The following is a 25,539-nucleotide window of genomic DNA, read 5'->3' as shown; positions in this document are numbered from 1 at the left end:
TTTAATAAGGTGATGGGATAATGTGAAATCTGGAGAAGTTGATCTTTCCCTGGTTTGGGAATCACTACAACTATAGCCTCATTCATAGAATCTAGTCAAGTCAAACATTATTGTCATTCTACTACACGTAAGAAAATACAGTAGAACGAAATGTATCTCACAGGGCCACGGTGCTACATTCAAATGGAACATAATTATAAATAAATATACAGAGAATAAAAACACCAATAAAATCAGGCAGGAGCCCCGTTTTTGCTGCCTCTTAGAGTCTGTGTAAAGAGTTTACTGTAGAGTTAACTCACCCCCCGATAATTATCAATCTCAGACTACCGGCACTTGGATTGTTGTCCTCTGACCTGGAAAATCTCTACAGGATGAGACTGAGGGGGTATCATTGTCACACTAGGGGCTGGGTTCCAAGGGGTTATTGCATAAATGCTGAAGGAATAAGTAGGGATGCACCAAAATTTCGGCCGAAAATGGCCTTTACGGCAATTTGCCGAAAGAAAAAGGCCGATAATGGAACCTAAAATGGGACAGGGCTCTGCCTCCCACCCCTGGTGCCGCCTATCAGGGGGGCTTCCTATATCATAGAAGAGAGGAGAACCACCGCCTGTTTGATTACAGCGCCGGGAACATCACAGCTTTCATTTCAATAACTGTGTGTTCTCCGCTGTGCGTCGTCACATACAGCCCCTCCCCCTTGTCCGGGCACTTTGATAGACAGATCAGCCGTCCAATCCTGGGACGGGTAATCTGTCTATCAAAGTTCCCCAGACAAGGGGGAGTGGCTGTATGTGACGGCGTGCAACGAGGAACACACGGCTATTGAAATGAAAGCTGTGATGTTCCCGGTGCTGTAATCAAACAGGCGGCGGCTCTCCCTTCACAGGCTGCACTACTAGGGACACAGGCTGCATTGATCTCTTGTATCATGTCCGCAGTCTCTGACCATCTCCTGTACCATGTCCCCAGTCTCTGACCATCTCCTGTACCATGTCCCCAATCGCTGACCATCTCCTGTATAAAAATATTTTTAAAAACCTTCACTTTCGGTATTGGGGTTTTTTCCGGTTTCGGTTTTCGGCCTAGTGTATTTTTCATTTTTGGTTTCGACACCAAAAAACTCATTCGGTGCACCCCTAGGAATAAATGGTAAAGGGTTAATGTTCCTACGCTGGGGACAGAGAATAAGGGGATTATAACCATATATGTTGTGGGCAGGTCACTCGGGTTTAATGCATTTACATAGCAGGCCCATCATCGAGGGGTTTTTGTGCCTGCTTCTGTGTCTGGTTACTGAGGGGAAAATGCACATCTTCTGCAGACTGGTTACTGAGGAATTAACATATACATTAGGGCAGGACTCGACAAAACCCGGGCGCCAGGTCGCATTTGCGACTAGAATTAGCGACCTGGCGCCTGGGGCAGCACAGCTGGGGGTATCCTTTCTCCGTGGACCCCCCCGTGATAGCGTTGGGCCGTTCCTCTGGAATCTGGCGCCCTCTTGTGGTGGCCATTGGTATGACAACCAGCAATGCTAATGAAGCTTCCTCTGTCTGTTTTTTTATTGCCTGCCTATCTCCTTCCCTTTATTTAGAACCCCCTAAACATCATATATATTTTTTATTCTAACACCCTAGAGAATAAAATGGTGGTTGTTGCAATACTGTCTGTCACACCGTATTTGCGCAGCGGACTTACAAGCGCACTTTTTTTGGGAAAAAATGTATTTCATAAAAAAATAAGACAACAGTAAAGTTAGCCCAATTTTTTTTTATATAGTTAAAGATTATGTTACGCCGAGTAAATTGATACCCAACATGTCACGCTTCAAAATTGCACCCGCTCATGGAATGGCGACAAACTTTTACCCTTTAAAATCTCCATAGGCGATGTTTAAAAAAATTCTACAGGTTGCATGTTTTGAGTTAGAGGAGCTCCAGGGCTAGAATTATTGCTCTCGCTCTACCGATCACGGAGATACCTCCTATGTGTGGTTTAAACACCGCTTTCATATGCGGGCGGGACAGGGCGCGTTTACATTTTTTTTTTTTTTTTCTTATTTTAACCTTTTTATTTTTATTTTTTTCACTGTTCTTTTAAAAAAAAAAATTGTGTCACTTTTATTCTTATTACAAGGAATGTAAAAATCCCTTGTAATAGAAAAAGCATGACAGGTCCTCTTAAATATGAGATCTGGGGTCAGAGAGACCTCAGATCTCATATTTACACTAAAATGCAATTAAAAAAAAAATTGTCATTTGAAAAAAATAAATAAATAAAATGTCCCTCTAAGAGCTATGGGCAATGACTTGGAGACGTGGGCGGCAGCATTATCTTCCCCTCACTCGTCTCCATGTCAGGCCAGGGACAGGTCCGGATCGCCGTTACCGACCTGGCTCCTAACTTTTTAAGCTGGCTCCTAGATTCCAAGCAAATTTGTCAAGCCCTGCATTAGGGGGCTTATCACCAAGGCGTTAATGGTCATAAGATAGTGTTAGTGCTTGTTCCATGGCAGCTGATCACTGAAGTGATACTCGTACATACATATATACTGGAGACTTGTTACGGAAGGGTTAATGAACATATGCATACCAACTGGTCATTAAAGGGTTACTGTGTGGACGCTGCTGGTGTAAAAACTGGATTGTTCTGTGTACTGGAAAGTCCATCTCATTGTTGACATGGATACTGAAAAGTGAAGTGTGCTTGTCCTGGGGCAGCACAGGGGAAATTGTGTGTTCTAATGTATGCCAAGAATAGGGAGCATCTGTAGGGGTAACTGGAGATTGTCTGTTTTTTGGGAAGGATACGGGAGAAGGACCAATGTATGTACTGGCAGAGGGGTCTTGCTGGACAAAGCTGATTTCCATCTGTAGATGGATATCTTACTGGAAGATCAATGTGTGTGTGCATGCTGGAGGTAGGATCTTGCAGAGGAAAGACCATAGAATGTGTGCTGTAAATTAGATCTTACAGATAGGGCATGCCTTGTGTAGCTACAGTACATTCAAGACTGGGTTCAGAATCATCCAGTGAAAATTAGAACCTTTTCATTATCATAATAAAGGATATGACTACACCCCTCTTTATAGATTTGTTTCTTAAAGAGGAAGTAAACCCCACCAAAAAAATTCTATTTTTACAATATTTGTTTATTAACCTTTTTTTGTAGTTTTATTTTTTGTATCTTCCGGGTATCGTCTGCGCCATTCTTTGTGCTGTTTTCAGAAGCCGATACGGACGTAATTTCCGCCCTTAGTTCGTATCCCTGCCGAAATCTCGCGCATGCGCTGTAGCATCGTAACCAAGCCTCGTTCTCAATTGCCGTTACTACAGCAACAGAGCATTGTTCAGTCACAAGGGGGAATATCAGGAAGACCAGAATAATTACTGCATCGCGAGACTTCTCCTCTGTGCCATTCAGAGGAGAATCTCACGCACAGTAAAATCAAGGCAAGCAGGAAAGACAGAATTGGCATTATATACATGCCGCCTTTGAAAGTGCATACTGCGCAATCGCGCATGACGTCACGAACATTAAAAAGACGATTTATATCATATTTACACAAGTAAGTGCACTTTCACAGGCAGCGATCAGCTGCCTGTGTTATGTAGTATCTGATAAGCTTAACTTGTATCTGAGGGTTTACTTCCTCTTTAAGGATTGATACATGTGTTTTTTCAGCTATACTGAACTGTTGGTTATTGGTAAACGTGCTGTTTTTTTGTTTATTTACTTGAGTTTTGTAACTCTTAATTTATTTTCAGGCCTGAATTGTTTCGGCAGCGCGTGCTTGAGTTAAATGCTTCTGATGAAAGAGGAATACAAGTAGTTCGGGAGAAAGTGAAAAATTTCTCTCAGCTCACAGTTGGTGGCAGCCGTTCCGAGTAAGCAGCATATTTCTTTGTTCTGCTCATATGTTTGTGATCTGCTTTCACTTCCTTTTAAGGGGGTTCCTCTGAGACCTTGATCATCACTCTGGAACATAGACTTCATCCCTGAGAAAACTGTCTGTTATGTTATCTGCATATGAATTGCTTTGAAACATAGCTTTAACTCATAATTACTATTGAAATGTACTCTGCTTCCTAATAATGTGAAACTTATACTAGGTGCAGATCCACACCTCCATATAAAAAGCTATGAGCTCATGTGCATGCAGTTAGTGTTGTGTGCTTAGAAATGTGAAAAGGGCATGCCAATAGATCTAAAGAACCGAGTGATCAAACACCGCCGATTGCACGTCTCGGAGCTCCCTGAGTAAAGAGCTGGTGACTGTCAGTGTGTATTATTTAGTAGGTGTAAAAGTCGGTCTACAAATGTGGTATATATTTGACTATTGATCATTCCTGATGTACTGACTGCCAATCTAATTTCTTGAGGCCCTAACATGCCAGGACAGTATAAATAGGTTCCACATGATCTCTTTTTGGAAAGTAGACAGTCTGGGGTTTTTAGTAAGAGGCATGGCAAGTTTTTTGAAGTTATAAATTATTTTTTCACTTGTTTTGGAAAATTAGGAAGTTGGATCCATTTTAATTTTTTTCACTTTTATTTTTTTATTTTATTTTTACATGTCACCAGTGCAGTACAGCGTCTTAACACGACTTGAAGTAAAAGCACTAAAGCGTTGATATGAATATCTAAAAATGGCTAAACAAGGAGATAAATGAATGAAGCTGCAACCATTAAAAATAGTGCTCTGACACCATATGAAAAATGATAAAGGAAAACAACAGTGCACTAAACTCAACAGGTTGAGTTTAGCGCACTGTTGTGTTTTTCTTTATCATCTTAACATGACTGCTGTGGCGGTGATCAGGGATACTGACTGGTGATGGTATGTGTAAAATAAACATTTTATTATTTTTTTTTTTGCCTTGCCTACCCCTATTTTCACAGGAGCCCAAAAAGTATACTGATGCAGAACTGGTTTTATTACTATATTTTGCCCCAGGCTATTACTTTATGCTAAGTCTTACCATTAACACTGCCCATGCTTTTCTAGCAGTGAAAAAAAAAAGTACATTTTATTGCATTCTTATTTCCTGTGTTTAGACATAAATGGCTTTGTGTTTGTGTGTAGTGGGAAGCCTTGTCCCCCATTTAAGATTGTTATTCTGGATGAAGCGGACTCAATGACATCAGCAGCACAGGCTGCTCTGCGACGCACCATGGAGAAAGAGTCAAAAACAACTCGATTCTGCCTCATTTGCAATTATGTCAGCAGGTAAATATATAGATGTATTTCTAGCACAAAAATGTGACAGCAACATGTACTTGCAGATACCTAGTTATTCTGAAATAAGCTATGACAATGACAGGACGTTTTCCTTTTTTGAGCTGTCAAAGTAAACCATTTGTAAAAGAAATGGTGGGGGGTTCCCATTGCTGTCCATTGCTGTCCTTCATATTGCTGGTCTTTCTTATGAAAATTCTAGTTCCTTGGCTATGCTGCTGATGCTTTCAAGCTTTCTGGGTCACTGGCCTAGGACACATATTTAAATAAGGAAGATTGAGAGGCAAGTCACATGTCCTAATCTGCATACCTTTTTGGGTCAAAGAATTAAAGACCTGGACAGCAAGGCAACTAGCATTTTAAGTAGGAAAAGATTTAACAGCAGCAACTGATTTTTCTCATGGCTGAATTTGCTTACATTTTTTTACTTGTTTTGTTGAATTGTTTGGGGCGACCTGATTCAGACATGTTAGGTGACTTTTAATAAAGTGATTGTAAATTCACAGGGTTTATTTATTTTTATTTTTTTAACAAACTTCTTATAAGTACCTGCTTTGTGCAATGGTTTTACATAGAGCAGCCCCGATCCCCCTCTTGGACCCCCGCCAACACTCCTGGCCTGCACCCAAGTCGAGCACTGTGTGTCCATAAGACACATACAGGTGAGGCCCTTCCCTGTCCCCTCCTCTCTTCTCACTGGCTATGATTGACACCGTGCAGATCGCTGGAGAGATCGGGCTCAGTAAGGTGGGGGGGAGCTTCTTTGCAGAAGGTTTTTTTATCTTAATGCATGGAATGCATTCAATTAGGGGGAAAAAAAGCATTCTGCCTTTTTAGAGCCACTTTAAATTGAACTGAAACCACATGGGGTGCTTCCAAGTGAAGAGAACCTATTTACTATAAAAATACAAAGTCATTTTGCTTTGGTGAGATTTAATTACCATAAGCGGTATTCCCGAGCCAGACTCGGGATCCCATCGCTGGATCCATGGAGGGGGTTACTTACCTTGTCCCCTGGATCCAGGGATGTCTCCCCGCTGTGATCAGCGAGCCGCCTTGTCTCATTCAATCTGTCACAGTGCCGAGCTCCGTTCCCTGCGAGCGCTGCGACGCACGGAGACTGAGTTCCGTGCCAAATTAAAAAAGTAAAAAACACAGTATAGATACAGTATACTGTAATCTTACAGATTACAGTACTGTATCAAATAATTACACATCCCCTTTGTCCCTAGTGGTGTGTCCAGTGTCCTGCATGCAGTTTTATATTATAAATACTGTTCTTTATGCCAGGAAACTGGAGATTGTCCATAGCAACCAAAAAATATCCGTTTACCGTATATACTCGAGTATAAGCCGAGATTTTCAGCCTCTTTTTTGAGGCTGAAAGTGCCCCCCTCGGCTTATACTCGAGTCATCGCTGTCTGCCCGCTCGATCAGCGTGTCGAGCAGACAGACAGCGGCCATTCTGATTCAAAAGCCGCGCCTCCGGCTCCCCCTTCGCCTGTGATAGGCGGAACACTGAATTTCCCAGCAGCCTGTGTTCCGCCTATCACGGACTTCGTATCATCCTCGTACTACGGACGAGGATGATACGACGTCTGTGATAGGCGGAACACAGGCTGCTGGGAAATTCAGTGTTCCGCCTATCACAGGCGAAGGCGGCGGCGCAGCTTTTGAATTTTACAATGGCCGCCGACGAACGAAGAGGGCACGGGACGGAGGCAAGGCACAGGACGGCACGGCACGGGACGGGACGGGACGGGACCGGAGGCAAGGCACGGCGGCGAGGCACGGCGGCGAGGCACGGAGGCAAGGAGGCTCGGCACGGGACGGAGGCTCGGGACAAAGGCTCAGGACACAGGTAGGCTGGACACACACACACACACACACACACACACACACACACACACACACACACACACACACACACACGGATACACACACACACACAGGGATGGATGGATGGATGGAGACACACACACACAGGGATGGACGGACACACAGGGATGGACGGACACACAGGGATGGACGGACACACAGGGATGGACGGACACACACACAGGGATGGACAGGCATGTCTTACCCTCGGCTTATACACGAGTCAATAAGTTTGCCAGTTTTTTTGGGGGTAAATTGGGGGCCTCGGCTTATATTCGGGTCGGCCTATACTCGAGTATATACGGTACATCAAAAGTGGTTATAGACCAGCTAGAAAACAGCGATAATAAATTAGAATCACTCGCAGAATTGAGCAATAGTAATTTGTGGGGAAATTCGTCATCAAACACTAAAAGTAATGACAACGACAATTCTGCAACTCAGCATATTTCAGTGTTTTTGATTTGATCACATTATTGAATCATTTTTATTATTATTATCTGTTATAATGGACATTAATTGGGACTTTTAACGAAGCTATGGCCTGGTAAGGTCATGTGTTTCCATCCCACGGGACTATAAATGAAACCATGGCCTGGTAAGGTCATGCGTTTCCATCCCTATTATATTCAAAAAATTCCTATTAGTTCACCTTCTGCTCTCTTGCTACCACATACTTCATATAAAGTCCCAATGTCCCCCTTGTTCCCCTTATTATCTGTTATAATTATTTATAGTTATTTATTTTATTATCTTATATATATAATTATATTATAATTTATGATTTCATATTTATTTGTTTGGATGGATTTAAGTGAATTATTTCTAATGCCGCGTACACACAATCAAATTGTCCGGCGTACTTAGTCCGCCGGACCGCATTTCACCGGACAATCCGATCGTGTGTGGGCTTTAGCAGACTTTTTCAGCGTAAAGTCCAGCGGACTTAGAAAGTAGTTTTGCAGCCCAATCTTTCCGCCGGACTTGGGTTTCAGCGGACAATACACTAGTGAGTATGCTAGTCCGGCGGACTAAGAATGACGCATGCTCAGAAGCAAGTACGAAAAGGAAGCTATTGGCTACTGGCTGTTGAACTTCCTTTTTCTAGTCCCGTCGTACGTGCTGTATGTTATCGCGCTAGCAATCGCTGTGCGTCCGTGTGTGGCCAAGTTCGTTCGGTAGAAAGTCCGCCGGATTAATTGCCGGACTAAGTACGCCGGACAATTCGATCGTGTGTTACAGTGTGAATTACAGGCCTACAATATAAAACGCCAAATTTCCATGCAAAATAATGGTACCGCTTTCAGCACCTAAAATCTGAAATAATCATACCGCCAGGGAGGTTAAACAAAACAAGTTAGTCTCGCTTCCTGTTGCATTCGTAAATCGCTTCTTTGGTGTCTGACAGTCAAACCATTAAACAGAATATGTGTAGAATTTCATCTATTGTTGAGGACTAATCAAAATAAACTTTAAACATTTTGCAGATGATTGCATAGCAACTCTTTCCAGGCAACAGGTAGAGCTGTAGGCATGTCATTTGCCAAAATCACAATTTAAACGTGATAAAAAATTTTTCAGAAAGGGCATATACAATCTTTATTGTTCACAATTGCCTTTGCCCATTCATGAGTTATTTCGTATTTCTTTTATAATAGGGATGATGGCAATTCACATGTCAACCTGCATGAGTCCAGTTCTTTATGGCATGTAATTTGCATAGCTAGCCTATCATTTTTTTTATTTTTATTTTTTTTAAAGACAATTTGTAATATCTGTTTTGGCTGTTAGGCCAGGGCTCAAAAAAACCCGGGCGCCAGGTCGCATTTGCGACTAGAAATAGCGACCTGGGGCAGCACAGCTTCTGTCTAAGCGAACCCCCCCCCCCCCCCCCCCCAGCGCCGCGCGGCCGGTAATCGAGCCCCCGGCTTCGAGGCCTTCTACGATCCTATGGTTCCTTCTGGAATCTGGCGCCCTCTTGTGGTGGCCGTTGGAATTACAACCAGCAATGCTAATGGAGCTTCCCCAGCCTATCTCCTTCCCTTTACTCAGAACCCCTAAACATATATATATATATGTATATAAAAAAAAAGACAACAGTAAAGTTATCCCAATTTTTTTTTTATATTGTGAAAGATAATGTTACGTCGAGTAAATCGATACCCAACATGTCATGCTTAAAAATTGCGCCCGCTCATTGAATGGTGACAAACTTTTACCCTTTAAAACCTCCATAGGCGACGTGTAAAAAATTCTACAGGTTGCACTTTTTAAGTTACAGAGGAGTTCTGGGCCTAGAATTATTGGTCTCGCTCTACCGATCGCAGTGATACCTCACATGTGTGGTTTGAACACCGCTTTCATATATGCGTTCGCTTCTGCACGCAAGCTTGGCGGGACAGGGTGCGTTTAAAATATATATATTTTTTTTAACTTTTATTTTAATTTTTTTCACTGTTCTTTTAAAAAAAAATGTGTGTCACTTTTATTCCTATTACAAGGAATGTAAAAATCCCTTGTAATAGAAAAAAGCATGACAGGTCCTCTTGTATATGAGATCTGGGGTCAGAGAGACCTCACATCTCATATTTACACTAAAAAAATTTCCCTCTAAGAGCTATGGGCAATGAATTGGAGACAGGTGGGGGGGCTGGGGGCTATCTTCCCCTCACTCGTCTCCATGTCAGGCCAGGGACAGGTCCAGATCGCCGTCACGGGCCTGGCTCCAAACTTTTTTAGCTGGCTCCTAGATTCCAAGCAAATTTGTCAACCCCTGTGTTGGGCGCTATACACACACACAGCTGAATGAGTCAGAGGATTAAAGCGGTTCTGCACCTAAAATAAAAATATTAAAAGCCAGCAGCTACTAATATTGCAGCTGCTGACTTTTAATAAATTGACACTTACCTGTCCCAGGGTCCAGCGATGCCGGCGGCAGATGACGAGCAATCGCTCGTCTCGCTGCTGCCCCCGCCGCCATCCTCTGTCAGGGAATCGGGAAGTGAAGCATTACAGCTTCACTGCCCCGTTCCCTACTGCGCATGCGCGAGTCGCGCTGCGCGTCTCTTATGGTCCCCTGCTGTGTCTCTGGGAACTGTGTGTTTCCCAGAACACAACGGGGGGGCGGGGTTGTCTGCGGGGGTCTGCGGCGGTCTGGCCGGAAGTGGGTGCAGTTACCTGGATTATCCAGGTAACTACACCCCCCTCCCCCCTGAAAGGTGCCAATTGTGGCACCGGAGGGGGGGGAGGGGGATCAGATTAGCGGAACTTCCCCTTTAGGGTGGAGAACCGCTTTAAGCCCACCTCTGCTCCCTTCCCTGCTTTGTTCAGACTAAGTGCCCGTTCACACTACCGCGACTTGTCAGGCGACTTAGCCGCCTGACAAGTCGCGCTCCGTTCTGTACTATGGAACGGTGCTAATAGGAGCGACTCAAGTCGCTCCGACTTAGAAAAAGGTTCCTGTACTATTTTTGGGGCGACTTGCATTGACTTCTATACAGAAGTCGTTTTGCAAGTCGGCGCTGAAGTCGTGTGCAGGTCGCGTCTGTGAGTCGCGCTGCAAGTCGCGTCACCCCTGTGTGAACGGGCACTAAGGGTGCATCACACCTGCGAATGCGCCCGCACAAATTAGATGTGAGAACCCCAGTGCCACTTCCTGTGATTAGCTGCAGAAGGCAGGCTCATTAAAAGCAATGTGTGGCCTCTTGCATGTGATTAACTGCGGGAGCCGGCACTCCTCAGGGTTAATCATGAGAACCCCCACTTGGAGTTCTCGCATCTTGTTGGAGTTGTGGGTAACTTTGCAGGTGTGACTGCAACCTAAGTCATGCTGAAGTTACGGTGTTTGTTACCCCAACACTTCATATTTCTGATATGTGTCTGCTCTACCATGTACTTGTATGAGAAAGTATCCTGTTCTCTGTATTGCTTCGGTTATGTGAAATCCATGGTGTTCCTGTCAGTCCCTCTGCTTTCCTGTTAAAAACTGACCACAGAGAGCACACCATGGTAAGTTCTCTAGCTCTCTAGTGTACTCTCCTCCAATGATGAGACTTGTTCTGACACGCCACCACTACACAGCAATTCACTGGGAAGATCAGTGTGCTGCTGCTTCTCGTCCCCCAGCTCTTATGCAGCTGAGAACAGAGGGAATGTGATCACTAATAGAAAAGGGTATTTTTTATGTATTTTTATATCTATACAAAATATAGACAAAAGATATATATATATATAGAGAAGGCTATTGGTCCATGACATGAATAGATAAAAAAGGTACCACATCCCAATTGAAATTTTTTTTAGAAAGGAAAAAAAATAAATAAAAAAAAGGGCTAACGGGACTGGAGGGTAACCAACCCCCGGGATTTTTATAATGGTACCATATATATATATAAACACAATAATTAAATTCAATAAAGTTTTATTAAATGTACAAAATACATGTTTAAATAAGGAAAACAATTTTCTCCATATACATATAGTGTAACAAATATAGATATACAAACACTGGTGCAGATTCTACAGGATTCCACAAATTACCACATTTGTATACTATTGAGCCTGCATTGTTTCTTTCCTACATGTTTCGCTCTTCTGAGCTTCCTCAGGACATTGCAGCAAACAGCGATATACAAAAAAAACTGAAAATATACAAAAAATAATTATATAAACAATTGTGCAAATATAAGGAGTCCTAGGGGGCACACAATGTGTCCCTCACAAACTCCAGATATAAACTTAGATAATTGTAATAAATAATTCCACTCTGATCTGCAGTTAGACCAGAGCAGTGATTAAATACATCTAGAACTAGGGCATAATTATTAGTAAACAGAAAAAGAAGATATTTGTGAGAAAAAAACATTCTATTATATGGATAAAATCCAAATTCATAGACACAAATTGTGTGATAACAAAGTTCTCCAATTAGGAGATTACAAATTAGGTTATATAAATTAAAACATCTTACCCCTTGAGATTTATGAGTTTGTTTATCATTTGTCACTACTGTAGGTAATCGTTATTGGTAAGTGAAGGAACTCACACCAAACAAATGGAGTGTGATGAGGACACCATTGGGGATCCCTGGTATCTCCCTAGAGTCTGCAGAGGCACGAGAGAAAGAGTAAATTGTATCTAAATAGTATTAAAATTACCAGTGAAGTAACACATGATAATTAACTTGTAAGCATACCTGGAAAAGTCCAGGAGAAAGCTGAATTTGAACCAGTTCAAAATGCCAGATAATAAAGTAATCCGTATATTGTCAGATATAAATTGTCAATAGTATGCTTCACAGCAAAGGGCATTAGTCTGTACAGATCTAAAATGCAAAAAGGGAAAAAAGAAAAGAAGGACAAATTCCAACGTCAATAGGTGTCCTTATTAAGTTATATACTAGGGGTAAAGGTTCAATACCAGGACCCAGAGGACCATCCTCTGTGTCCGATAAAGATTTCCAGTTCATACCTGTTTGTTGTAGTAATGTTTAAAATCAATTGATTCAGATGCTTCTCCGCTAGCGAATGTCCTCGAGGTGTGTTCCCGTCAATTGCCTGAATGGCACTGACGGGTCTGGTGTTTTAACTCGTGGCTCCAGCCCCAAAGTTTCATGAGGAACCTCTGTATCTCCCATTTTAATGAGTCTGTACGGGCACCCAGGGGCAAGTTTGACTCATGGCCTATCCAACTAGTTATGGGCTTTGTCAACTTGCCCCTATTCTAAATGGGAGTTTTTTTATAGCCCACAACTTGCAAGCAGTTTTCTCTTTATCTTTTGAAACCGGGGACTATATAGGGGTTGACAATCTTATTTTGCCATCCCCTTCCCCGTGCACTTGCAAGCTCCCTATCCGGTAATCCAGTTTGGATACAGTGCCCTCTTCCATTATGGGCGCCTGCAGCTAATAAGCGCAGTGGATGCTTTTAGCGCAGGCACGAACAAGGAACTGTGGGCAAACTCCTTGACTTTAGCCATGATCCAAAATGGCTGATGCGTTGTAACGACGTAAATCACGTCTTTCGCGCATGCGCAATACGATACATACGCGCAGCAAGGAAATCCTCCCTAAAGACGTGCCCGCAGCCCGGTAGTGACGTCAGACGCCGCCGGGCTGGAGCCACGAGTTAAAACACCAGACCCGTCAGTGCCATTCAGGCAATTGACGGGAACACACCTCGAGGACGTTCGCTAGCGGAGAAGCATCTGAATCAATTGATTTTAAACATTACTACAACAAACAGGTATGAACTGGAAATCTTTATCGGACACAGAGGATGGTCCTCTGGGTCCTGGTATTGAACCTTTACCCCTAGTATATAACTTAATAAGGACACCTATTGACGTTGGGATTTGTCCTTCTTTTCTTTTTTCCCTTTTTGCATTTTAGATCTGTACAGACTAATGCCCTTTGCTGTGAAGCATACTATTGACAATTTATATCTGACAATATACGGATTACTTTATTATCTGGCATTTTGAACTGGTTCAAATTCAGCTTTCTCCTGGACTTTTCCAGGTATGCTTACATGTTAATTATCATGTGTTACTTCACTGGTAATTTTAATACTATTTAGATACAATTTACTCTTTCTCTCGTGCCTCTGCAGACTCTAGGGAGATACCAGGGATCCCCAATGGTGTCCTCATCACACTCCATTTGTTTGGTGTGAGTTCCTTCACTTACCAATAACGATTACCTACAGTAGTGACAAATGATAAACAAACTCATAAATCTCAAGGGGTAAGATGTTTTAATTTATATAACCTAATTTGTAATCTCCTAATTGGAGAACTTTGTTATCACACAATTTGTGTCTATGAATTTGGATTTTATCCATATAATAGAATGTTTTTTTCTCACAAATATCTTTTTTCTGTTTACTAATAATTATGCCCTAGTTCTAGATGTATTTAATCACTGCTCTGGTCTAACTGCAGATCAGAGTGGAATTATTTATTACAATTATCTAAGTTTATATCTGGAGTTTGTGAGGGACACATTGTGTGCCCCCCTAGGACTCCTTATATTTGCACAATTGTTTATATAATTATTTTTTGTATATTTTCAGTTTTTTTTGTATATCGCTGTTTGCTGCAATGTCCTGAGGAAGCTCAGAAGAGCGAAACATGTAGGAAAGAAACAATGCAGGCTCAATAGTATACAAATGTGGTAATTTGTGGAATCCTGTAGAATCTGCACCAGTGTTTGTATATCTATATTTGTTACACTATATGTATATGGAGAAAATTGTTTTCCTTATTTAAACATGTATTTTGTACATTTAATAAAACTTTATTGAATTTAATTATTGTGTTTATATATATATATGGTACCATTATAAAAATCCCGGGGGTTGGTTACCCTCCAGTCCCGTTAGCCCTTTTTTTTATTTATTTTTTTTCCTTTCTAAAAAAATTTTCAATTGGGATGTGGTACCTTTTTTATCTATTCATGTCATGGACCAATAGCCTTCTCTATATATATATATATATCTTTTGTCTATATTTTGTATAGATATAAAAATACATAAAAAATACCCTTTTCTATTAGTGATCACATTCCCTCTGTTCTCAGCTGCATAAGAGCTGGGGGACGAGAAGCAGCAGCACACTGATCTTCCCAGTGAATTGCTGTGTAGTGGTGGCGTGTCAGAACAAGTCTCATCATTGGAGGAGAGTACACTAGAGAGCTAGAGAACTTACCATGGTGTGCTCTCTGTGGTCAGTTTTTAACAGGAAAGCAGAGGGACTGACAGGAACACCATGGATTTCACATAACCGAAGCAATACAGAGAACAGGATACTTTCTCATACAAGTACATGGTAGAGCAGACACATATCAGAAATATGAAGTGTTGGGGTAACAAACACCGTAACTTCAGCATGACTTAGGTTGCAGTCACACCTGCAAAGTTACCCACAACTCCAACAAGATGCGAGAACTCCAAGTGGGGGTTCTCATGATGAAGTTTATATCTGGAGTTTGTGAGGGACAAATTGTGTGCCCCCTAGGACTCCTTATATTTACACAATTGTTTATATAATTATTTTTTGTATATTTTCAGTTTTTTTTCTATATCGCTGTTTGCTGCAGTGTCCTGAGGAAGCTCAGAAGAGCGAAACATGTAGGAAAGAAACAATGCAGGCTCAATAGTATACAAATGTGGTAATTTGTGGAATCCTGTAGCATCTGCACCAGTGTTTGTATATCTATATTTGTTACACTATATGTAAATGGAGAAAATTGTTTTCCTTATTTAAACATGTATTTTGTACATTTAATAAAACTTTATTGATTTTAATTATTGTGTTTATATATATATATATGGTACCGTTATAAAAATCCCGGGGGTTGGTTACCCTCCAGTCCCCTGTTAGCCCCCTTTTTTTTTTTCCCTTTCTAAAAAATCTATACAAAATATGTTTTGACTTTTATTTCTATTTTAAACTGAATGGGTTGTTTTACAAGGTGATCGTTTGACTCTCTCTCACTTAAAAAGTGATTATCTTGAAGATAACATCTTGAAGATGTACATTAAAGTTTGTCAGTATTGACACTTATGTTGCAAGAGACATCTGGAGACTGTTTGAACTCAGGAGAATGAGATTCTATTGCGTGTCCAGCAGGGTAAGTCCACTTGGCTGGAGAACCATGACGCTGAACTTGCAGCATTTGGCCTTAGTAGCCAGTAGTGGAGAAGGCCGCATTGATTTGTAAAAAGAGGCTGTATTGGCAATAATCTCTTGCAGTTTCATTCAACATTTCAGTCTCTGATTATCCTTTCAGTCTGTTTCCATCCACATCTGTAGCACTCTCCAACAATCTAAATATTATGTTTGCTTAGATCAGTGATGGCGAACCTTGGCACCCCAGATGTTTTGGAACTACATTTCCCATGATGCTCCACTACACTGCAGAGTGCATGAGCATCATGGGAAATGTAGTTCCAAAACATCTGGGGTGCCAAGGTTCGCCATCACTGGCTTAGATGTATGGGGCAGTACTTTGAGGAGCACCACTGCTCTCAACTCTGCTGAAAATACCCTGTGACTGTATGTTTTTAATGTTAGGACTATCCAGTTTTACCATTGGCCTTTATATGCTTATTCTTTTTCATCTAGAATAATTGAGCCTTTAACATCTCGATGCTCCAAGTTTCGTTTTAAACCACTTGCTGATAAAATACAAACGCAAAGAATTCTGGATATCTGCACAAAAGAAAATGTGCTTATTACAAATGAGGTAACTAATCTATTTATACAGCTGTGTATGTCTTTGAATGTTTTCCATGTGGTGGTTGCAATAAAGTTGAACTCAAGAAGTATTTTTAAAAAATCATACACCCCCCCCCCCATGCTTCTGAGTGACCCTTTGTCGCCTAACTTCCTTAGAGTTCAACTGTGAATTTTTTGTTCAATAGGATTGAAAGTGGTGAGTATATTTGAATTTAAGCAAAATGTTTCCGCAAGTAATCGGTAACAGAGTTGATGGCCATGTTAATATGTGTTGATACAACCTTCATTCTGTCACCAGAAGAGAGCAAGCATCCCATTAGTGAACAAAATCGTTGGTGTTAGTCTTAACACTGGCATAGTGTTATTTCACTGGTCTGTTACGGGTAACGTTGCGTAGAAGAACATGGAAATGCCCCCAATACAAATGTCTAGACAATTCAACACAAGCTTATCAACATGCTAGTGTAAATAAAAACAATAGAACTTGCATATCATAATGTCTTTATCATGCATCATAGGACACAGTCTTAAGTATTTACTTAGTGGGTTATAGATACCTTCAGGCGTTGACGCTGGCACACCCAATACAGGACGTTGACTCCCCTATGTAACTCCCTCCTCCTTCCAGGAGTACCTCAGTTTCTAAAGGTGTTGGCACGAGTGAAGATGTGCTCTGCGGAGCTCCAGGAGGGATCCATGCTGGATTTAAATAGCCTCCACAACCGGATCCATCCCGCCACTGCGGCTTTAGGATGGTACCCGAGCCTCGCATAGAAGAACGAGGTTTTGCCTGTAACACTCCTCTTTGAGGGCTGGACCCTAGGAACCAGGACTCTTTTTGGTCTTGCTACATTACCTAAAGCTGTCCTGAGGGGTGCTATATATGGTCCAAAGGAGTGGAACCCCTATTAAAAGGGCCCCAGTCTTCGAAGGTATAACCACGCTGCATGCCGTGATGGGTGACGTTTGGATCTGTCTGTTTACAGCAGTATCTTGCAGCCAGGAAAAGGTAAGGGGAAAGCATAGGAACTGCAAAGTCCACTTATGACTTTTCTTTCAATTATATTGTAAAATGCTTTAAAAACGCCTCTAGAGGGAGTAATAGTGTATAGACCCTGTTTAATTCTGTGCTAATACAGCATGTGTCTCAGCAGCTGGTGGTGGGGGTCTCCGCTCCCCCTAAATGGGGAAACTGAGTGGATAGGGATGCATGATATGTTTAAACAAGCATAAATCTGAAAATCTGATAAAACGGCTGTGTAAATCTCCTTACCCCTCCCCTGCTGCCCGCCTCCCCTCTGAGGTGACTTGCTAAAGCACAGGAAAGGGTGTGGTGTATAGATCATAGCTTAAAGCTGATACTCTGGGAAACACAGTGTCTATCAGAGCAGCTGAAGCAAGGCTGCCACAGGACACACAAGCGCTGGTGCATGTGAGGTGTTTACACAGGCATTTGCAGTACAGGGAAAAAACTGATTATTTAGCATTAGATCATTCTATGCTACCACTGTTTTTCCTACTATTGTTCAAATAAATAGAACAGTTCTTAGAGTACCTTTTGCTTTTTGTGCTTTGCAATAGGGCTTCAAGGATTACTACTAAGGCACCAAAACCACCCCCAGGCGCTGGGAACTCCAGACATGCCTCCACATTGCCATCCTCTCCGGAGATACCGGACATGGCAAGCCAAGGTGAGTCATTGGAAGCAGTTGGTGGTGCAACTGCTTCTCACACTTCAGCCCCTGTATACGTGACTGAAGATGTATTTTCCTCTGCCCTGCAGGACTTAGAAGGGAGATTAGTGACTTTAATCACATCCTCCATTAAAGGGGATAAGAAGCGTACTAGATCCCTCTCTCCAACTCCAAACTCCTTACCAGGGGAACAGTGGGGACAGGATATTGCCCTCAAACGATCAGAAAAAACAAACCGATTACTCCTCTGAATAGGAAACAACAGTTGAAGTTTTAGCTTCACAATCTGAGGTACAAATCCTTAGGGACATGGTTCACTCCACTTTCATGCTACTCCTAACAGAGTCAGCTGAAATTCTGGTTTCTTCATTGGGTTCCTTGAAACCTTCACAACCAGTGCATGCCTTTCCAGTTCACACATGACTAGAGAAGCTTCTTTATACCGAATGGGATCATCCGGATAAGCATTTTCTCCCTCCAAAGTGATTGTCAGTTCTTGTCAGGAACCATGAAACAGACAGAGACAGAAGTACAATCAAATCACACTTGTTTATTAATAAAAATAAAAAAGTAAATAGAAAAAAGCATAGTCAAGCATAGCCAGATCGGGTAGTCAGCCAGTCCAAAGTTCATTAAACAGATCGGGTAATCGGTCAGGCCGGAAGTCAGGGATCCAAGGAGAGCAACCACAAGCAGGATAAGAAGCCAGGTGGGATGTCAGCAAGCCAGTCTTGAAACAAACAGCAGGAGATGGTGCCCTGTGATGTAACCAACGCGAAGGCAAATGAAAAGGTGAGCAGGAAGGCTTTAAATAGGCAGGTCAGACGAGCATCATCGGGAACAGCTGGTAACTGTGGAAAGAGAAGAGAGCTGGCAATTACCCGACAGCTGAGCGGCCAGCCCAGAGGAGGAAGGGCTAAGCCAGCCCTGACAGTACCCCCTCCTCAATGACCCCTCTCCCTCGGAGAGCCACCAGGCTTGAGGGGAAACCATCTATGGAACTCATGGAGGAGAACAGGGGCATGTACGTCAGAGGATGAAACCCAGGAGTGTTCCTTCGGACCGTACCCCTTCCAATGCACCAGGTACTGTATGCGCCCACGGAAACCTACGGGAGTCAACAATGGATTGTACCACATACTACTCATGGTTCTCAACCAGAATGGGGTGAGGACGTGGCACCGAGGTGGTAAATCAGTTACAGACCAACGGTTTCAATAAGGAGACATGAAACACATTAGAGATGCACATACTAGGAGGAAGGTCCAATGCGTAAGCTACTGGGTTAATCCTGCGAAGGATACGGAAGGGCCCAATAAACCGAGGTGCAAACTTCAGGGAGGGAACACAAAGCCGGAGGTTGCGAGATGACAGCCAGACCCTGTCCCCACCGTGGTAGGAAGGCGCAGGCAGGCGTCTGTGGTCAGCATGGAGTCTGTACCTATCGTTAGCATGACGTAAAGCCTCCTGGACTTGTACCCAAGTGGAACAAAGACCGCGGAGATGCTCCTCTAACGCAGGAATACTCTGCGGAACAAACGAGTCGGGCAACATGGAAGGTTGGAAACCATAATTCGCCATAAATGGAGACAATCGGGAGGCAGAATTCAAGGCACTGTTGTGAGCAAACTCTGCCCAAGGTGATAGGTCAGACCAGTTGTTATGATGGTCAGAAATATAGCAACGTAGGAATTGCGCCAAGGACTGATTGGCTTGTTCTGCGGCCCCATTAGACTGCAGGTGATGCGCAGAAGAGAACGCAAGCTGGATTCCCAACTGCACAAAAGGCTCGCCAGAACCGGGAGACAAACTGACTGCCCCTATCCGAGACAATCACCTTGGGTAGCCCATGTAAGCGAAAGATCTCCCAAGCAAAAATGGAAGCCAGTTCCTTAGAGGTGGCAACTTCTTAAGTGGAATACAATGACACATCTTTGAGAACTGGTCAACCACCATAAGGATAACAGTGTTGCCTTGGGAGTTGGGCAATTCCACAATGAAATCCATAGACTGGTGAGTCCAGGGCTTCTCTCCATTGGGTATGGGTTGTAGGAGGCCCACTGGAATATGTCGTGGAGTCTTACTCTGAGCACACACGGGACAGGCAGCTACGAAAGCAGAAACAGCCCGTATACTAGGCCACCAGAATTGTTGGAAGATGGCCCAAATTAGTTGATTCTTCCCAGGATAGCCAGCTGCCTTGGGAGAATGGTAAGTCTGGAGCACTGCAGTATGGAGACTCTGGGACAAAGCAGCGGTCACAAGGTTTATCAGGAGGAGCATGGACCTGAGCAGCAAGAATTTTGTCACCCAAAGGGAGAAGTAAGACTGGTGCGAATTGTAGCCAAGATACGATCAGGAGGAATCATAGGAACTGGAACCGACTCCGACTTGTAAGTGGAGGAAAATTGGCGTGACAAGGCATCAGCCCTTACATTCTTAGTACCTGGTAAGAATGAGACAATGTAATTAAAGCTCGACAAAAAAAGAGCCCATCACGCCCTTCTGGGAGAGAGTCGCTTAGCCTCAGACAAGAATGTACGCTTCTTATGGTCAGTAAGAATAAGAACGGGCACAGTGGTACCTTCAAGGAGCTGTCTCCATTCTTTCAGGGCTAAAATGATCGCCAACAGCTCTCTGTCACCAATCTCATAATTGCACTCAGCAGGTGACAATTTCTTGGAAAAGTAGCCACACGGATGAATAGCGCTCCAAGAGTTAGGACGTTGAGACAGAAGGGCGCCAACTCCCGTCTCAGAAGCATCAACTTCTAGGATAAAAGGCAATGTAGGATCAGGATGTGCCAACACAGGAGCAGAAACAAAGGCAGCCTTGAGAGTCTCAAAAGCCTTAATGGACTCCGGAGACCAACTCTGTGGGTTACCGTCCTTTCTGGTCATATCAGTCAGAGGCTTGACCAGAGACGAGAAGTTACGAATAAACTTCCGATAGTAGTTGGCAAAGCCCAGGAAATGCTACAGAGGATGTAAACCCACGGGTCGAGGCCACTGTAGGACTGCCGACAGTTTCTCTAGGTTAATCGAAAAACCAGCAGTGGAAATGACATAACCCAGGAATGTAACCTGTTCACGATTGAACTCGCACTTCTCCAGTTTACAATAGAGATGGTTCTCTCTTAGTTTCTGAAGTACACAACAGAGATCTGTGTGGTGGCTCTCCAGGGACTTTAAAAATATGAGGATATCATCGAGTTAAACCACCACACACAACTGCAACAAATCTCGGAGGACATCGTTAATAAATTCCTGGAAAACTGCCAGGGCGTTACAAAGGCCAAAAGGCATTACTGTCATGGTTATGCAATAGAGTTCGTCTGCTTACCTGTCTCCATGTGTTCATCTCTAGAGACCAGCCGACCCTCACCTGACTGCTTTTGTAATCCATCCTCTGGCATGGCTCCACCCTAGCTCCTATCAGAGAACTCTATATTAACCTGTGCACTGCAGGCCAACCCTGCTGATCAACCTTTGTGTGTTAGCTTCCTGTTACCTGCCGTGTGCTCTTCTGTTGTTCCATTACCGACTTTACAGTGTCCTTGACTATCCCTGTTTGCCTGTGATCCTGACCTTTTGGCGTGTCCCTGACTATTCCTGTCTGCTTGTGGCCCCGACCTTGGCTTTGTCCCTAAATATCCCTATCTTCCTGTTGCCTACTGTGGGTGCGAGCTGGGGGACTCTGGGGGTTGCGACCTGGAGCCAATTGCAGCCAAGTCCATCCTCACCACTAGAGGCTCTGGTGAACACCTGCTGGCTCTTAAACTCCGCGCCCCAGGGAATCTTATGCTCTAACCCCGGTGGGATCCGTCCTGGTGTTCTGGCGACCCTGCCTTCCTTATCACCTTGACCCCTGTCCGCAGCAGTCAGCCGTAGGGTCCACAACCTTGCGGTGCACTCCTGATCCCTACGGTGTGCATCTGTCAACTGGCCTCAAGGTGACCTGACAATTACCAGGTATTCATAATGGCCTGTTCTGGTATTAAACGCAGTTTTCCACTCGTAACCCTCCTTAATGCGCACAAGATTGTATGCCCCTCTCAGGTCAAGCTTTGTGAAAACTGTTGCTCCCTTGAGGCAGTCAAATAACTCCGTAATCAATGGAATCGGGTAGGCATTCTTAATTCTGACATGATTGAGACCCCTATAATCTATACACAAAGAAGAAACCAGCACCAGCAGGAGACGAGGACTTGCGGATGAAACCTCGAGAGTGCGTCAGCAACATACTCCTCCATGGCCTTATCCTCCAAGACCGACAAAGGGTAAACCGGGCCACGAGGAGGTATGGCACCAGGTTGAAGGTCAATTGCGCAATCATAAGGCCGGTGTGGAGGCAAACTACCAGCTTGACCTTTATCAAAGACATCGCCAAAATCACGGTACTCCTCCAGCAAGGAGGGGAGTAAAGCGGTGCACAGGACCTTGTATACCTTCAGGAAGCATGTCTCACTGCATTGTGATGACCAGTAGAGAACCTCAGCACGGAGCCAATCAAAAGAGGGGTTGTGCCTCTGTAACCAAGTATAACCAATAACCAGCGGAAATCTGGGTGAGGAAATAACTTGGAATTGGATTATCTCATGGTGAAGAGCCCCTACGGCCATGGACAACAGAACCGTCTCATGAGTCACATGGGCAGGCTGTAAAGGTCTCCCGTCAAGAGCCTCAATGGCAAGTGGAGTGTCACGCAGCTGCAGCAGAATCGAGTGCTGCGAAACAAATGCAGCATCAATGAACAGGCCTGCAGCCCCAGAGTCGATTAGCGCCTGTATCTCGATAGACGACTCAGCCCAAGAAAGGGTGACCAAAACCAGGGGCTTATCCTTCTGGATAACTGGGGATGAAACAACGCCACCTAAGGTCTGTTCATGACAGGACCTCAAGATTCGGGCATTCCCTGGACGGGTAGGACAAGACTTCAAAAAGTGACCTGCCTAGCCACAATAAAGGCACAATCTCTCCCTCCTCCTAAAGGCGCTCTCATCCGCAGAGACGCGTGAAGCCCAGGTGCATGGGTTCATCTTCACTGACCAACTCAGTACCAGGAGGCATGGGTGGGACTACAAAGCTCGGAGGCAAACGTACAGGAGGCTTCCGCAAGCGCTCCTTAAGAGAGTCTTTCTCTGAGTCTGGAGTCAATGAGGATGGCAAACGAGATCAAGCTCTCCAGCTCAGTGGGTATATCTCGGGCTGCTATCTCATCCTTGATGGAATGCGAGAGACCATGAGAAAAAGCAGCCACGAGGGCCTCATTGTTCCAAGCAACCTCTGCTGCCAGAGTACGTAATTCAATGGCGTAGTCGGCAACAGTTCTCCTACTCTGTTTGATGGACATGAGGCACTTGGCAGCAGAAGCGGACTGTGCGGGAATGTCAAAAACCCTTTTAAAGGAGGCCACAAACTGAGGGTAACTCAAGACAACAGGTTTTTGCTTCTCCCATAGAGGGTTAGCCCAGGCCAAGGCTCTCTCAGAAAGCAAAGATATCACGAATTCTACTTTGCTTCTGTCCGTGGGAAACTCCTGGGGCAGCATTTCGAAGTATATCTCAACCTGATTGAGAAACCCTCTGCATTGAGCTGGATTGCCCCCAAATCACTGGGGAAGCGGAGCAGAACCAGACATACCTCTTATAGAGGTAATACTCGAGGCGGGTGCCTGCACAGAGACTGGCGCAGCAACAGGGATGGCCTGCGACTCAGGTTGTACCGGAGCAGCCACCGTGGGGGATTCCAGGTGAGCCGTGCGATTCAGGAGCGTTTGTAACGCCAAGGCAAACTGATCCATGCGGTAATCTTGCTCATCCAATCTGGAAAAAATATTACCAACAAGTGGATTGATTGTATCTTCTGAATTCATGGCCTTCGCGTACTGTCAGGAACCATGAAACAGACCGAGACAGAAGTACAATCAAATCACACTTGTTTATTAATAAAAATAAAAAGTCTTGAAACAAACAGCAGGAGATGGTTCCCTGTGATGTGACCAACACGAAGGCAAATGAAAAGGTGAGCATGAAGGCTTTAAATAGGCAGGTCAGACGAGCATCATCGGGAACAGCAGGTAACTGGAAAGAGAAGAGAGCTGGCAAATAGCCGACAGCTGCGTGGCCAGCCCAGAGGAGGAAGGGCTAAGCCAGCCCTGACAGTTCTATCCTATGGAGGAAAAATTCACCAAAAAATGGAAAGTTCCAGCAGTAGATCCTGCGATTTCCAGTGTGAATAAAAGTTTAACTTGGACAATGCACAAATGCTAAAGGATCCAATGGATAAAAAGTTGGAATTCCTGTTAAAATCCTCTTTTTCTTTAGCAGGTACTGTTGCTCAGCCTGCAATTGCAGCTATAGGCATCTGTCAGTCCTTAATAGACCAGTTCACAGAGGCCTTTAAGGAGCTCCCTGCACGACAGACCAGTGTGTTGGCCGATTTACCAAAAGCATTATGTTTTTCCATAGATGCTATAAAGGATTCTATTCACCAGGCGTCTCGCCTTGCACTTGTGCTAGTACCCTTTGGCTAAAGGGTTGGTCTGCTGAAGCACCCTGCAAAAACCTACTGTCTAGTTTCCCATTTCATGGAGAGTGACTATTTGGTGATTTGGATAAATACATCCATACAATTTCCAGTTAAAAAAGTCAAAAGAAAATATAAACGTCTTTCATTTAAACAGACTTTCTCTCCTGAGCCAAGTGCATTCTCCTCTAGGCAGTAGCGACGGCTTCCACCATTAGATTCCAGAGGAAAATCACAGGGTCAGGCCCAGGCTCAAAGGAAGACCTGGAGCCGCAAGACTACAAAGCAGAATACTAAGACCTCCTTATGAAGAGGCGTTCTCCCCTCACCAAGGTGGGGGGAAGACTTCTGCATTCCGCAGAAGTCTGACAGAGGGAACCTCAGGACAGATGGGCTCTCTCCACAGTGACTGTAGGATACAAATTAGAGTTTCCGGAGTTTTCCACACGTTCCAGGGATCCAGGGAAAAGGCAATCCCTTTTTCAAGAGTTGGACCGATTATTGACTCAAGGGGTAAGCATACAGATCCCCACAGAAGAACAAGGTTTAGGTTTCTATTCAAACCTGTTTACAATGCCAAAACCAAATGGAGATGTCCGGCCCATTCTGGATCTAAAAATCGAAATCCGTTCCTAAAAATTCGCTCATTTCGAATGGAGTCGATCACGTCAGTGGTCTCCATTGTGGAGATGCGACCCCATGTCACAGGTGCATATGTGCAGTGTATGCCTGATTTTGGCAGGAATAATAACTGCACACCTGTGGGCTGGGTTGGGTTCTTAAACATCCCAGGAAGAGAAGTCAGTGCTCAGACTTGGAGACAGCTCCGCCTGGCAGACAGGAAGTCTGGCCAGGAGGTCGGGAGGGTTCCAGTAGGAGAAGGCTCCAGGAGAAAGAGACAGGAGGTCTTGGATTCTGACTGCAGGTGGCAGTCTGTGTGTACGTCTGAAGCAGGC

The 25,539-nt window shown here is 43.9% G+C and overlaps 1 protein-coding gene across 2 annotated transcripts in view; it reads left to right on the top strand.

Moving 5' to 3' along the window:
- Nucleotides 1-25,539, top strand: part of RFC4 (replication factor C subunit 4) — a 140,972-nt gene that overhangs the window by 92,112 nt on the left and 23,321 nt on the right. For both annotated transcript variants that reach the window (XM_077487883.1, XM_077487882.1), the window contains exons 5-7: nt 3,775-3,894; nt 5,094-5,237; nt 16,249-16,369. In XM_077487883.1, coding sequence (XP_077344009.1) covers nt 3,775-3,894; nt 5,094-5,237; nt 16,249-16,369 — 385 coding nt within the window. The remainder of the gene's footprint in view (nt 1-3,774; nt 3,895-5,093; nt 5,238-16,248; nt 16,370-25,539) is intronic.

This window comes from Lithobates pipiens, unplaced genomic scaffold, assembly GCF_037356315.1.
Source record: "Lithobates pipiens isolate NorthernLeopardFrog02 unplaced genomic scaffold, aLitPip1_a1.2 Scaffold_18, whole genome shotgun sequence".
NCBI classification, from domain to species: domain Eukaryota; kingdom Metazoa; phylum Chordata; class Amphibia; order Anura; family Ranidae; genus Lithobates; species Lithobates pipiens.
The sequence above is the reverse complement of the archived record's forward strand: the minus strand, read 5'-3'. Positions and strand labels throughout refer to the sequence as shown.